The 13,249-nt window shown below is 46.2% G+C and overlaps 1 protein-coding gene across 1 annotated transcript in view; it reads left to right on the top strand.

The window, feature by feature from the left end:
- Positions 1 to 7,360: 7,360 nt before the first annotated feature.
- Positions 7,361 to 13,249, top strand: part of TOX3 (TOX high mobility group box family member 3) — a 107,377-nt gene continuing 101,488 nt past the window's right edge. The window contains exon 1 of the mRNA XM_067721247.1: positions 7,361 to 7,567. Coding sequence (XP_067577348.1) covers positions 7,481 to 7,567 — 87 coding nt within the window. The 5' untranslated portion in view covers positions 7,361 to 7,480. The remainder of the gene's footprint in view (positions 7,568 to 13,249) is intronic.

Genomic DNA, 13,249 nt, shown 5'->3' with positions numbered 1-13,249 from the left:
AAAGAAAAAAGGGGGAGGAGGGATGGCCTATAATACTTGGGGTAGTGTCTGCATGGTGATCTGTGTAGCTTGTGAAACTGGCTTCATTTTATAGTGAAAAAGATATTTGAGGAACAGTAGAGAATCCTTAAAAAAAAACAGCTATTTGCTCCTGGGGAAAAATAAAACAGTTAAAGGCATAGTAGCACTGGACAGATAGAGCAATAAATAAGCAATATGAGGTGAAAAATTAAATTTGGATTTTGTGATTTAAGGTCTAGAAGAATCCAAGACACTCATGGGATGTGTTGTAGGTGAACGAGGGAAGGAACTAAAAGCAGGAAGGAAGGCAGTAGGTGGTGGCAGAGGCCAGCCTTAGGACTAGCTACCCAAGGTAGGAGGGTGTCATTTTTACTAGAGATTCTGCTTCAAGATGTTTCAAGCAGGCATCAGTTCTGAAGAGCCTTCATTTCCTGCCTGCCCTGGGTTTCTGGGGTGTGGGCTGAGGTAAGTGGAAGAAGGGAAAGGCGGTGCTATTTCACTGAACAACTCTAGGGGACACCATCCACACTGCATTTATGTAACAGAAGGAAGTTGCACTCTCCTTTCCCACTGAGAGTCGTAAAAGGAGGAAACACGATGTTTTCCCTGAACCACTTGCCAAGCCCATCTTTCTATTTGATTTCTATTATATACGTAACCGTTTTTCAGTTCTCAGAGTCCTGGTTTGAAACTTTTAATATTTTCCTTTTCTTCAACATGCTGTTGACACAGGACACACTGAGTAGATAAAACAACATGATTCTACCTGTTCACCTTAAACAGAAAAGCTCTTTTGCTAACTAGCTTCGCTTCTTTAAACATGTTTTATTTTTTTTAAAAAAACAAAACAAAACAAAAGGCAAATCCTGTAATCTAACTTGTAAAACATTTAATATTTTGGATATATGGCTTTCATGACCATCCAAAAGTCAGCCTAGCTGGACAATGGGAGCTGCCGGACTATTGTTCATCGGCCACAAAGCCATGAGGTGGCTCTTTCTCCCAGGTCAAGAGGTCAAGCTCCAGGGCATTAATTTTGCTGAATTTCTTTGTTATAAATAACAAACAAGGTCATTTATTTTCATTTTCTTGTTTCTAACTCCATGCATCTACTCCCCAGGATGAACTCCATAAACAGGTGGCTGGAATGCTGGGGAGAAAGCTTGAAACAGTTCCAGAAAAGAGGGCATGTCCCACTCTGGTGAAACGGTTTGATGAGTTAGAGATTTCGTTACTGCAGGATACGCACCTGCACTATTACTTGAAAAGCAAACACTCGTCTGTTTGGCACGCACAGATCTATGTAAATTAGGGGAGGTTATTTTGCTGCTAGTCCTTGGCTGTTCTGTGATCAAAATGCAATGGTTTCCCAATTCGTAAGAAACAGAATCTTTATTAGACTCAGTTCTTTTCTCGGTTTTTTTTTTTTTTTACCATTTTATTGCTCTATGGTTATTAAAAATAACATGTCCTATAAATTAAACCTAGAAACATGGGTGCTCATCAAAGAAAGGATGTCATCAGAGGCTCCAACTATGGGAGCTATTTATGTACAATGGTATATAGATCTGTCATGGAAGGAGTTAATTAATATCTGTCTGATGATTTTTCTCTCCTTAAGGCCCCAATAGCTGTCCTTTGGTGAAGAATTAAAAAATGTATAGACCCCCACCCATCGCTAAGAGAGTTCTGGGTCCTCCGCTTTCATTGTTCAGCCAGTGGGCTTTGTGGGCGACACTGCAGGGCCCCTCTTGCTGGAAATCCTCTGAGCTTCCTGATTTCCACTCCTGCATAAACCTCCTCCCCCATCACTACCTTTGTCTCTTTGGGGGAAAAGAAACCTTTTTCACTAGAGCAAAATAAAAACTACCCAGTATTTGTTTCTGGAGTGTAATTATAAACTTCATTGTACATTCTTCCTGGCTTTGATGCTTATCTTGAAGAGTTCAGTGAAAATAAATTGTTTTTATGAAAGCAGAGAAACCATTCGATAAACACGCTGTCTCTGAAAATTGTTCCTGCAAAAGAGGTCATTCTTTCACTTTAGAAGAAATAGAATACATTTCAGAAAACAGGCAGGACAACAGTTTAGGATTTCTGTGAACACAGGATATATTTTTTTAAGGCAGGGTGTAAACACACCGAAAATTGCACACCTCCTGATTGTGTGGAGTGTATTGGTTTTTAAAATAGCTTTATTGAAGAGCTACTTAGGTCGCAAGCAAATACTTGCTACATTTCCGGGAATGAGTTCTCAGCTCAGTACATTTTTGCTACTAAGGTTTTGGGGGTTACCATTCTATAATTACTATATATCTGTCAGAACCTATGGGTGTATCTATTCTTAGTTAAAGTCATACTCAGCTGGGAAAATGATTTGTTTTCTAGAGCTCTTCTTGTGCCTGGTAGCACAGAAACCAATATGGCCAAACTTGGTTGTAATACGAGAAACAACCTCATATACATAACAATATATTTATTACCATGAATGAAAAGTTTGCTTATTTTTTTCCCCATTTGCTCATGTGTCTGTATTTCTTTTTTTTCTTTTTTTGTGTGTGTGTGTGTATTTCTTGACCTAAGTAAAACTATAAAAATAATTCACATTTCCAGACCAGAAAAGTTTGGATTCACTGAAAACTGAAACTAACAATGACAGTGCTTGGGGATTATTTTCACACTATAATTCCTGTGTGAAACTCTCTCCTGGTGATTAGTTTTCAAGCCTGCGCTGGAGACGTGTAATGAGGGCCCCAAGGTCAGAATGCTTCCTCTATACCATGTGTACATTCACTATTGTGAGAGCCTTGGTAGGTCCTGACTTGATTTTATCTGCATGTGATTTAGACTATGAACGTGAAGAGTTGATTCTCGGCATGAAACTCTCTTAAATTTCATGGAGATGAGTTAATACAGACACTAAGAACTCATGCTAGATAGAAATGCTATGCTTTATGACATGAAGCCCAATTCAGATATAAAACCAAGTATAAGACATTTTATGAATATAATACATTAGCTGTTATTATGGGAAAAGAAAAGAAACTTGAGTAGCTCTGGCCCTGCTCATTTCCACTTGGAGCTGCTGTTAATTTGGCTGCATTACATATTGCAAACAAGGATTATAATATTTGGGTAGAACGTTTCATGACCAAAACTCAAGAAAATTAAACTGTATGTAATGTTTAATACAATCCTCACCTCAACTGAGGAAGCAGAACACAGGTTAAATTACTGTTCATAGATCCCTAAAAGTGGGAGTCTCAGATCTTTAGTTATAAAACGCAGCAAGTTTAAATGCAGTCCTCATGGGGACTTTCTTGCTTAATTTTGGAGCCAGATAAAGTAGAGAAATAAAGTTTTTGAGTTCTGTCAAGATGTAAAAATGGTGTTCCTATTATGTAAAGTTTGTGTATTTCCGCCCCCCCCCCCCATTTTTTAGAGATTCTTGGACGACACCAACTATCCAGTTACAAACATCAAGCTAATAAGACAGACGTTTTGGACCCAAATCATATAAAAACCTTACAGGAATTTTCTTATGCCCAGAAGTTGTATTTTGGGTTCAGAACTGATTCTTGTACTGCCCTCTTCTAAATCAATGACCGTTAGCACCGTGCAGCATAAATTCAAAGCATATTTAAGATATGTTCTTGGAGGTTTCTTCAAATTCAAGGCTAACATAGTACAAAGGAAGCCTTTGTCTGTGGCATTTCAGAAACAAAACGCTGACAGCCTGAAAAAGGTGACACTCTTACGATGACAAATAGCATGACAGTTACAATTGCATTAAATTTTTAAAAGCATCATTCTAAGTTTTTAATGGATGGGCTTCAAATCCACCGGCACCCTTAAAATTGGGGGGCATTCTGAATGCAATGGTTAATTAGAACAGCTCTAAATGAAACCACATGTAATTCTAGTTTTAATGTATACAAAAGATCTAAAACAGCAGGGCGCAAAAGGCTCTCTTCTCCCAACCCTCAGGTAGTTTGTTCTTCTCCAAATCAGAAGTGCTGGGCTCACTCTTTTCAAATCTTACCTTGACCCGGTTCCCTGGGAGGGACATTCCACTACAAAAACATCCGTCTTTCTTCCCTCCCTCTCTCTCCCTCCCCCCCACCCCTGTTCTTCCTTCTCACTTTCCTTTCTTAAATGAATATTTATTTATTGCAAACCACCTAAGTACCAAGCGTGGTCCAAGGTTCTTGGGATACAGCAGTGATCCTGCTTGGGCTCTTGAGCAGAGTGTCTGGCCCCCTTCCTGGAGCTTTCTTTTACAAATACCATGATGCAAATTTGCTTGTCAGATTGTTTCTCCCCATAGCAGCAGTAGCCATGTCATGACGGGATCTCCAGGTACCTGGATGGGACAGGGCATGTGTACCTGCATGCGGGTGACTATGTATGTGTGTGTGTGTGTGTGTGTGTGTGTAGGAGTGTGATGGGTCCAATTCTCCTTTGAGGGCTTCCATGTGTGTCACTTTTGGGCTCCTCTTTATCATTCACAAGTGCCTAAAACAGTGTCCAGCACAGAGGAAGCATGCAAAAAGTATCTGTTGAGTGCACGGAGACCGACTGTGGGCAAAATCACGTGGTCGGTATGCAGCCTTCCCAAATGACTGTTTCTGTTCTAGTGATTTTTTTCATTCAAAGTGCCTCAACATATGTATCTTCAGACTCATCAGTTTCTTTTTTCCTCTCTCCTTAATCAAGATCTACACTCAGAACTTTCGCTTACATTACTTCCTAAATCATCATCATCTTAAAATATTGACTGACCGAATATTGTTTCCTTCCCCAAGACATTTGCATTGTGACAGGGAGGGGGGTTTTAAGAGCAAGCCTTTCCCACAACAATGGCCGGGAGGTGGTATCCCTAGCAGCGGGCATTTCAGCCTCCTGGGAGCCTCCTGGGAGAAGGCTGTCCCCTCAGTTTCTAGTCTCCACAGCTCAACGTTCAGTGCCACGCAGGCGCCCACATGCAATTCCCCGTCTCGCAGCTAGTGGGGTTTCCAGTGCGAATATTTGTATTCCTGATCCTCGAGGTCTGATTACAACTTCAGGTTCAGTCTCTATGTAACTTTGATTATACTTTGCTTCATCCTCTGTAATCAAGCTCAGATTGCTCCAGATGCACGACAGAATGAGCAGAAGGTGAGGAATGTGAGTGTGCAAAGAAAAACTCCGCTTCCCAGCCTTTTGGGGGCTCCTTTTAACAACTATCTGGGAAAAAAATATAATTTCTTTTTTGGTACCTCAGATCAGCAGGCTGCTCCTCGCCTGTGGCCAGATGCTGCACTCCACGCCATTGTTAAATACTAATAGTGAAACTTAAAAGATGTACTCTTGCGAGACAACAGGTGGCCACTGCAACCTCCAGCTCTGATTGGTGGAAAGGCCACAGGCGCCCAGTGGCCCGGAGAAAGGGCCTCCATTTCTGCGTTTCAAGAACCTGCTCAATGGGGTGTTGTCCTGATAATATCTCAGCTCACTGCCAATTTGTGCAACCCGCTGGGCCATTAGGGAGCGCCGCTGGGTTGTCAACGTTAAATGGAGACTCGGGAGAGGAGACCAAAGCTTTTTCAGGAGGGGGGGATTGGAGTCAACCCAGCGACAACGTAAGCAGTTGTTCCTTTCCTGAATACACACCGCTCTCTCACGCAGTCTCCAAACACCCGACTCTGCTAAGAGAAGAGCAAATACACAAACTTTCGCCTAATTGAAGTTTATTTTTCCTGCTTGGTTCCAGAACGATAATATTGGGCAAAGGTACATACACAAGGTGTCACCAAGCCAGGGTCCCTATTTTGGAGAACAGACGAAATGAAGAGAAGGTCCTGTGATGCTTGTCTGAAAAACTTCAGGCCGTGGGCCAGCAAAGTGTGATCAGGGACGAAAGTGTGAGTGAGTGTCAGCTAAAATATTTGTAAATTTCTCCCTTCCTGTTAAAGTAGTTACCAGACAACCATATTGGGGAGGGGGGCAAATCTCACAGCCTCTCCTTAACGTTCTCATCTGGTAGCAAATCTCTTCCCTTCGCCAAGGCTGAGGGCCAAACTGTCAGATGAACCCAAAGCAAGGGGGGGCGGGAAGATGTAGCTTAAAGAAAGAGAAAGAAATCAAGAGGGGGGTGGGTGAGTGCACTGTGAAGAAGTTAATCACCCAGAACCTTTTAGGAAAATAGGGACATTTTCTCTCAGAGAGCGGTGAGTGATCCGCCTAGATCCAGTTACTCAAATGCCTTTCGAATACAAACAAGAGCAAAGAAAATACGAAGAGAAGCGACATGAGGCTTAACCCGGGGAGCTTCAAGTCTGCCTACCTGTGAAAGGTCAGGCCCCCATACCCCTCCTGGAAAACACCACAGGTGTACACGGGGCTCCCAGCTCCCGGCTCTTCGGAGGCAATCGTGCAGATTACCTGCTGGGTTAGGTGCCTCCAAGAAGGGGACACTCGTGGGGGAAGGCGGAGTGGGGTAGAGGGATCGGGGGACCCACGAGGAAGGAATGGGGACGAGGAGTGGAAACCAAGGGAAAGAGGAGTGGTGGGAAGGGAGCGGACGGCGCGCGGATGCTGCTGGCAGGAGCCGGGGGCCCAGGGCAGCGGTGGTCCGAAAGGGGGCGGAGGTCCACACCGGGCACGGGACTGGCCGAAGCGGCCGAGGGAAGGAGGGGAGCGAGGAGCGCTCCGAGGCAGCGGGGACAAAGAGGACCGGAGAGGGAAGGCGGGCGCGGTGGGAAGAAGAGGGGCCCCGGAGAGGGGGAGGCCGCGGCGCGGGCGACGGGGCGGTCGAGGGCTGCGCGAGGCGCGGGGTGAGCCGCGAGGGGCCGCGCGGGGCAGGGGCCGGCGGGGCGGGGTCCGCGCGCCCGGAGGCGGTCCGGGCCGAGAGCGCACCGGCGGGGCGGGCGGCGCGCCAGCTGCCCGCGGTGGGAGGGGCGGAGCGGCGGCGGCGCGGGGAGGGGACCGGCGGCGGAGGGAGGCAGGAGGGGGAGAAGGAGGGGAGGGGCTGGGCCCCTTGTCTCCGCGGCTCCTCTCCTCAGTCCGCCCGGGGAGGAGGAGGAGGAGCGGGGCCAGCCGCCGCCGCCGCCGCCGTCGTCGTCCCAGCCTCGCCCCGCGCACCTGAACTCGCCGCGCCGCCCCGGGCCCCCGCGCCGCGCCCCGCGCCCCGGGCGCCCGGCCGGTGCGCAGCGCTGCCTTGGTGCCCCGGCGGGGCGCGTCCCCCGGGCCGCCTCCCGCTCTCTCGCGGCTCGCGTGGCCGCGCCTTTGTGTGCGGCGGCCGCGGCTCCCGGGCTCCTCTGGCTCCCGGTCGCGGCGCCCCTCCGGCCCAAGTCCCGCGCGCCGCCCCCGGACAACCCCGGCTGGGCGCCCCCGACGGTGGATCTAGCGGCTTCGAGGAGGCGGGCACCGGTCCCGGCGAGCCCCAGTCCCGGCCCCCGGCCCCGGGCCCGGCTCCGGCATGGATGTGAGATTCTACCCCGCGGCGGCCGGGGACCCCGCCGGCCTGGACTTCGCGCAGTGCCTGGGGTACTACGGCTACAGCAAGGTGACCGGGCCGGGCCAGGGCCGGGGGGCGGCGGGTCGGGGGCCACCTCCCCATCCCGGGCGCGCCCCGCGGTCCAGATCTCCGCCTGCTTCACTTTTCTCTCCCCTCTCCGCTCCTTTCCCTTTGCGCCTTCGTTTCTGTCCAACTCTCCCGCTCTACTCTTTCTGCCCCCTTCCCACCCCCCTTTTTGTCCCTCAGCCGGCGCTCCCCTCTCTCCTCCGCCTCTCCTCCCACTGTCTCCCCCCCCCCCCCAACCTGGCCGACGCTCTTTGGCTGCCCCAAAGAAGAGCAGCCCAAGAACTGCAAGGGGGGACTCGCGTGTGATTCTTTGTTGTTGTTATTAGTAAACACGATCGCAGTTCCCCTGAGTTTGCGGGGGGAAGGGGGCAACGCAGGAGTCCCCCATCTCGTGGTCTGATGACTTCGCCGCCCCCCTCCCAGCCCATCTCACCTCCCCCACGCCCCCGAGAGCTGGACCCAGGGCCGCTTAGCGAAGGAAAGGAACTAACTTTTGAGCGTGCCCTGGATGGGGTCTTCGAAGAGGGGAGCCGCGAAGTGGTGGGACCCCCGCAGGTGGCCTTTCCTGCCCTCTCGCTAGGGCGCTCTGGACCATGCAATGGAGGTGCCCGCCCCTCCCTGGTTAGCACTAGTGGCTTCTTATCTTTCATTTTGGGGGGAGGGGTAAGTTTGGCATTTCGGGGAGATCAGGGTTAGAGACCTCCACACCACGCCCTGGGTCACCCCACCTCCTTCACCTCCCCCTGTTCCAACTTCGAGGACCCAGCGTTTCAGGTGGCCAAAGGTGGATCTCAGAAGGGCAGCTGGCCGCAGCTCGGAGCGGCGAGTCGGTGCGAGAACCGCGGCCCTTGGGCCAGCGCAGCGCGTACTCCCATTCTCAATCCTTTCCTGAAGCCCCCAAGGCCAAGCTTTAGAGGAAACATCACCCCGAGGGCGATATTCAGAGAAAGAGCTGTGCTCTGGCTGGCCTGTGCCTTTTGAATGTGGTTTTTCTTTCTCCTTCCCCCCTGCCCCTCCCTCCTCCCCTCCTTTTTCTTTCAAATCGCAGTTTGTTTATGATTGCTTGGATAACAGAGGAGGAAATAAGGAGCCTGCAGAAAGAAAGGTGCTATACAAAACTAATGAATACATAGCAGGAAGAGGAGGATTTGTATCTAAGAGTGAGGAACAGTTTGCTGTGCCCCGTGGCTGATGGAGGCTCGTGTTCCTTTCTGTTTGTTTATACTCCGTTCCCAACTCCAGTGCTGAAGTTTGTGAAACACCATTAGGGTCTCTCTTCCTCACCCCTCTGCCCTGTGTCATCATCACCCAGCTCTGCGCCTGGCACGGAGGGGCCTCCCAACAAGTATAGAAGGAAGGGACATCATTCAGTGTGTTTTAACCCTTTGGTGATGGTGGGCGTTCATGCTCTCAAAATTCCTAGAGTGATAACATTAAGCATTGAAAGAGAAGCAAGAAAAGGCCTATCCCTGTAGCCAGGGTTCAGGGTTAGTTTCAGGCCTCTGATTTTGGATTTACTCAAGTTATTAAATGCTTTCAAAAGTCTCCCATGTATGCTCAGTTAGGGACTTAGGCAGCCTAATTAAGTATGTAGTGTTTCTGAGAATCCACCTAATTGTTCCAGTGGGGTATTATTTATCTCCTTACAACTTAGCCTTGTGTATTCAAGCCTTGTATAGCTGGGCATGCTCTTATTTTTGGAAGCCATTACCTTGCCTAATGTAACTACTTCTTTCTCTGATTTAAGATCAGCAACACTCGAATGACACCAAAATAGAAACCTTTTGTACTAATCCAGTCACTGCAATGCGTGGCAAATCTCTCTGTTCACTAGGATCCCAAGGGTACTTCAAGGGACCAGAGGAAATTGTGGGTGTTTTGTGTGTGTCTCTTTTTATTTTTTGAGAAAGGCTATTTCGAGTCAATTTAAACTCAGAACATTTACTTCTGGGAGCGCCTAGAAAGCTTGCAAACAGACAATATTTATTGAGATGCTTGTTCAGTTTCAGGAGTGAGGATGCAAGATGGATTGCTGTCATATTTTCCTAATGCAGCGATTCGCCTGAAATAACTCGGTTTCTTAGTTATTCAGCAATCTGTCGTCTTAAGTGCTCTGTGTACCCAACTTATGAAGGTCAGTGCTTAATATTGGTAGAAATCAGATTGTACTTATTTTAAGGGATGTTTGCATTTCATTCCTTGCAGATAAAAATACAATAATCTTTAAATTGAGCCACGATACTGTATTTCCCTACTCTTAATTTCTGAAGTGAAAAACCCAACTTTACTCCCCGTAATTTTTCCTTATGGGGAGAATGCAGTAGAAGAAGAAGTATTAACTTCATGGGTATAAAACAGCAAGTGCTAGTTAAAGGTTTATAGCATTTCATTTCATAGCTAACTTGTGTGTCTGAAGTGACGTTATTCAATAGATTTATACTGAAAATGTAAAAAGCAGCGTACAAAGACATGCATGTATCTTATTTGAAAACACCTGTAATCATTAATCTTTTAAGACTTAACTTTTGATCATGTGCGTTATCTTTCCGGATGGGAAGTGATGGCTTTCAAAGAAAGTCTGTTTCTGCCCTTTCTTGTTTTAACGACCATCTGGGAAACTTTAGAAGAAATACAGAACCCTCCGCTCCAGGCTTAACAAGGGAAAAGTTAGCGCTTATCGTTAAATTTATTTACAAACCGTGAATAATAGGGTTTCATTCATTTCTCTCTTTAACAGATGACCCGAGTCCTTTGTATAACTTATATGCATGTGTATTATCTTCACATTCTGTGAGTATATGGATCCTTTTTAAATGTCAGCGCTCATGAAAGTGTGTACTCTGTCTATGGAGAATGGATGAAAGAGTTTTGAGGGTTCAAAAGTCATTGCAAGTAGGAGAATAACTTCAAATAAAATATAGCCAGGATCATTAAAATCAGTTAATAATTCATGAACCAGCCACTGATGTATAAACTCAAAGTCATCTCTATTTCCTCAGGGCTAATTTCCATTTTAATTTCAAGTGGAAAATCTACTGTTTGAACATTTCTTTTTCTGATGCAGCTAACAAATTAAACTAACACCTATGTCTTTTTTTTTAAAAAAAAGCTTTATGTTATTCAAGTGAATTAGTGACCCATTGTCTATATATCTGGAACTTTTCTTTCCCTGGGTTCAATTTGTCTTCACCAGTAGGAAGCTAATATGCAACGTATCAATCGGCATGTAGTGGTCAGAAGCCAGCTCTCCTCACCCACCCGCCCCCAAATACACTGTTACGTTTAATGTGGGTGTAAGCCAGGTACAATCACGCATTGGGTTAATAATGAATTTGGACTAAACTCTAGTTACTAGCTTTTCTGCATATTCTTAGGGCTTCCCCACCCCCTTTCAAAATACAGCTATTGACGTCTTACCCTATGTAGAATAATCCTATGCTGTTGTAACTCCATCTGGCCCAAACATTGCTTCCTAATTATTATATGTGTTATTGATCACTCTGCTTAATTAAGCTGTTCTGATGTGAGCACTTTCCCTCCACCTCATGGGCCTCTACCTTGGCTAGCCTGAAGAATAAGAGGACCCAAAGGGTGGTTTGTCATTGGTCTACCTTATTGGAGCCCATGGTTCAAGTTGAGAACATATTGAGAGGGAAGGGGGATTTGATTGAAACTCTCCTTAAGTTGATATCTTGCACTAGCATGAGAACTCATGGTTTTATTTCTAGGGTCTGGAGTATGGGGGTGTTGAATTTTGAGAGCAAATTGAGAGATTTCCATGTCAGGTGTTTAACCAAGATGTGGAAACCACATTGTGAAAGAAGTAAAAGGTTCTTCTAGGGACCTTAGAGCAAGGGTCATAAACTCTGTCTGTAGGGACAGCCAGTTAACCTCCATGAAGCTAGAGGTTGTGGTCAAGTGGAGAACATGCCCCATTTAAAGGGGGAGCCTTGCTCAGCATTAGTAGATTGTTGCCATGCCAACATTTGACCCAGTATCTCCACATTCTGCAATTCTTTTTTTTCAAGAAAATGATAATCTGGGTTTTTATGGGAAGTATCCTGAATTTTAAGTATTGGCTGCAAATTAACAAACACGTGAAATCATTATGTGGGACCCTCAAAGCATGCCTGTGTACTGCTCCTTTGCAACTTTTGTCTTAACAAACTCATATGCAGATGAGGATTCGAAAATCATTTTTAAATACATCATTTCTAGTTTACGTTCAACTCTGTGGGCAGTTCTACTACAGTGTTCGACTATGTGGATAATTCAGTTGAGTGAGTGGAGGAGGTATAATTTAACCACTTTCAGTGTAGTTCTAATCTAATAATTTGGATTCTATCATTCGTTAGTTTTATGGTCTCAAACCAATGGAATAGTTATTCTAGGTCAGAAGCTGGCAGACTGCAGCCCACAGGTCATGGTCTGCAAGTTAAGGTTGGTTTTTGTGTTTTTCAACTGTTGAAAGAATTCAAAAGAAGAAGAATATTTCGTGACTGCGAAAACTACATGAAATTGCCTTTTGTGTCCATAAATAAACTTTGATTGGAACACAGCCCCACTCATCTGTTTACATCTTGTTGGGGCTGCTTTCATGCCACAGTGGCGGAGTTGAGTCATTGTGACAGAGACTGCATGGCTTGCAAAGCCTAAAACATTTATTATTTATAGAAAAAGGTTGCCAACCCCTGTTCTAGATGATCAGTCCACTGATGGTACTGTGATCTTCCTTTGTTCCAAGCCAAGACAGTAGAAAGAAAATCAAGATGGCCTAACTGGAAAGATGACTCTCTCAGAGAATGTTTCTGGAAATGCTTCTAGAACGGTGGGGTCTCAGCCCTGGCTTCAGCCATGGTCGGGTAGGAGGAGGCTTGTAGAAGATACTCAAGCTCAGCCTTACCCCAGACTCGTTCAGTAAGAATCTCTGGGGATGGGATCCAGGCAGCAGTGTGTTTAAAAGCTCCCCAGGTGATTCCAACACGCAGCTCTGGTTGGAAACTTTGTTTTAGGCTGAGGATCCTGAAGTGAGCAATGTCCAGGGGCAGTAAAACTGGGTACGAAGTTTGTGATTGCTATAAAGAAGACAAGACCTAGGACAGAATGGTTGGTTCCTGGTCGGCACTCAGGGCCTTTTGAGGCCCTTGGCAGTTCCTAAGCCCTATTGATTTGGGCTCCCCTCCACATCCTGCATTTAATACAATATGACATGATACCATATCTGAGTTGATGTTGATTAGGTGGCTTATGTTTGTATTTTGTAGGCATTTAATTGAGCATCTATTAGTTTTAATTTTGTAGCGTGTGTGTGTGCGTGCACGCACGCTTACTTCTGTGCTGTGTGGCCAATTACTTTTTTCTACATTTTAAACATTTCTGTAGGCTCCTGAGAAGCTTATAGTTCTAAGTGTCCAGTCTATGGTGACTACTGGATAAAGCAGTCCTGCTGACACAAGCTTGAGGTCCAGAAACTCCCCATTTTTCCACGTCAACCAGTGGAATATTGATGAGAACCATGTGCTCAGTGAAGCCTAATATACAGTTAGCCAAAGAATGTTAATTTTAGTCATTTCAGGTGAAGTCAATGGTTGTACGTGGCCACAGCCTTCAAAGTACGTGTGGTTATTTCAAGAACTGTCTACTCCAGGTCACAAACTGTCAGGG

This window comes from Pseudorca crassidens, chromosome 20 (genome assembly GCF_039906515.1).
Source record: "Pseudorca crassidens isolate mPseCra1 chromosome 20, mPseCra1.hap1, whole genome shotgun sequence".
Classification (NCBI taxonomy): Eukaryota; Metazoa; Chordata; class Mammalia; order Artiodactyla; family Delphinidae; genus Pseudorca; species Pseudorca crassidens.
The sequence above is the reverse complement of the archived record's forward strand: the minus strand, read 5'-3'. Positions and strand labels throughout refer to the sequence as shown.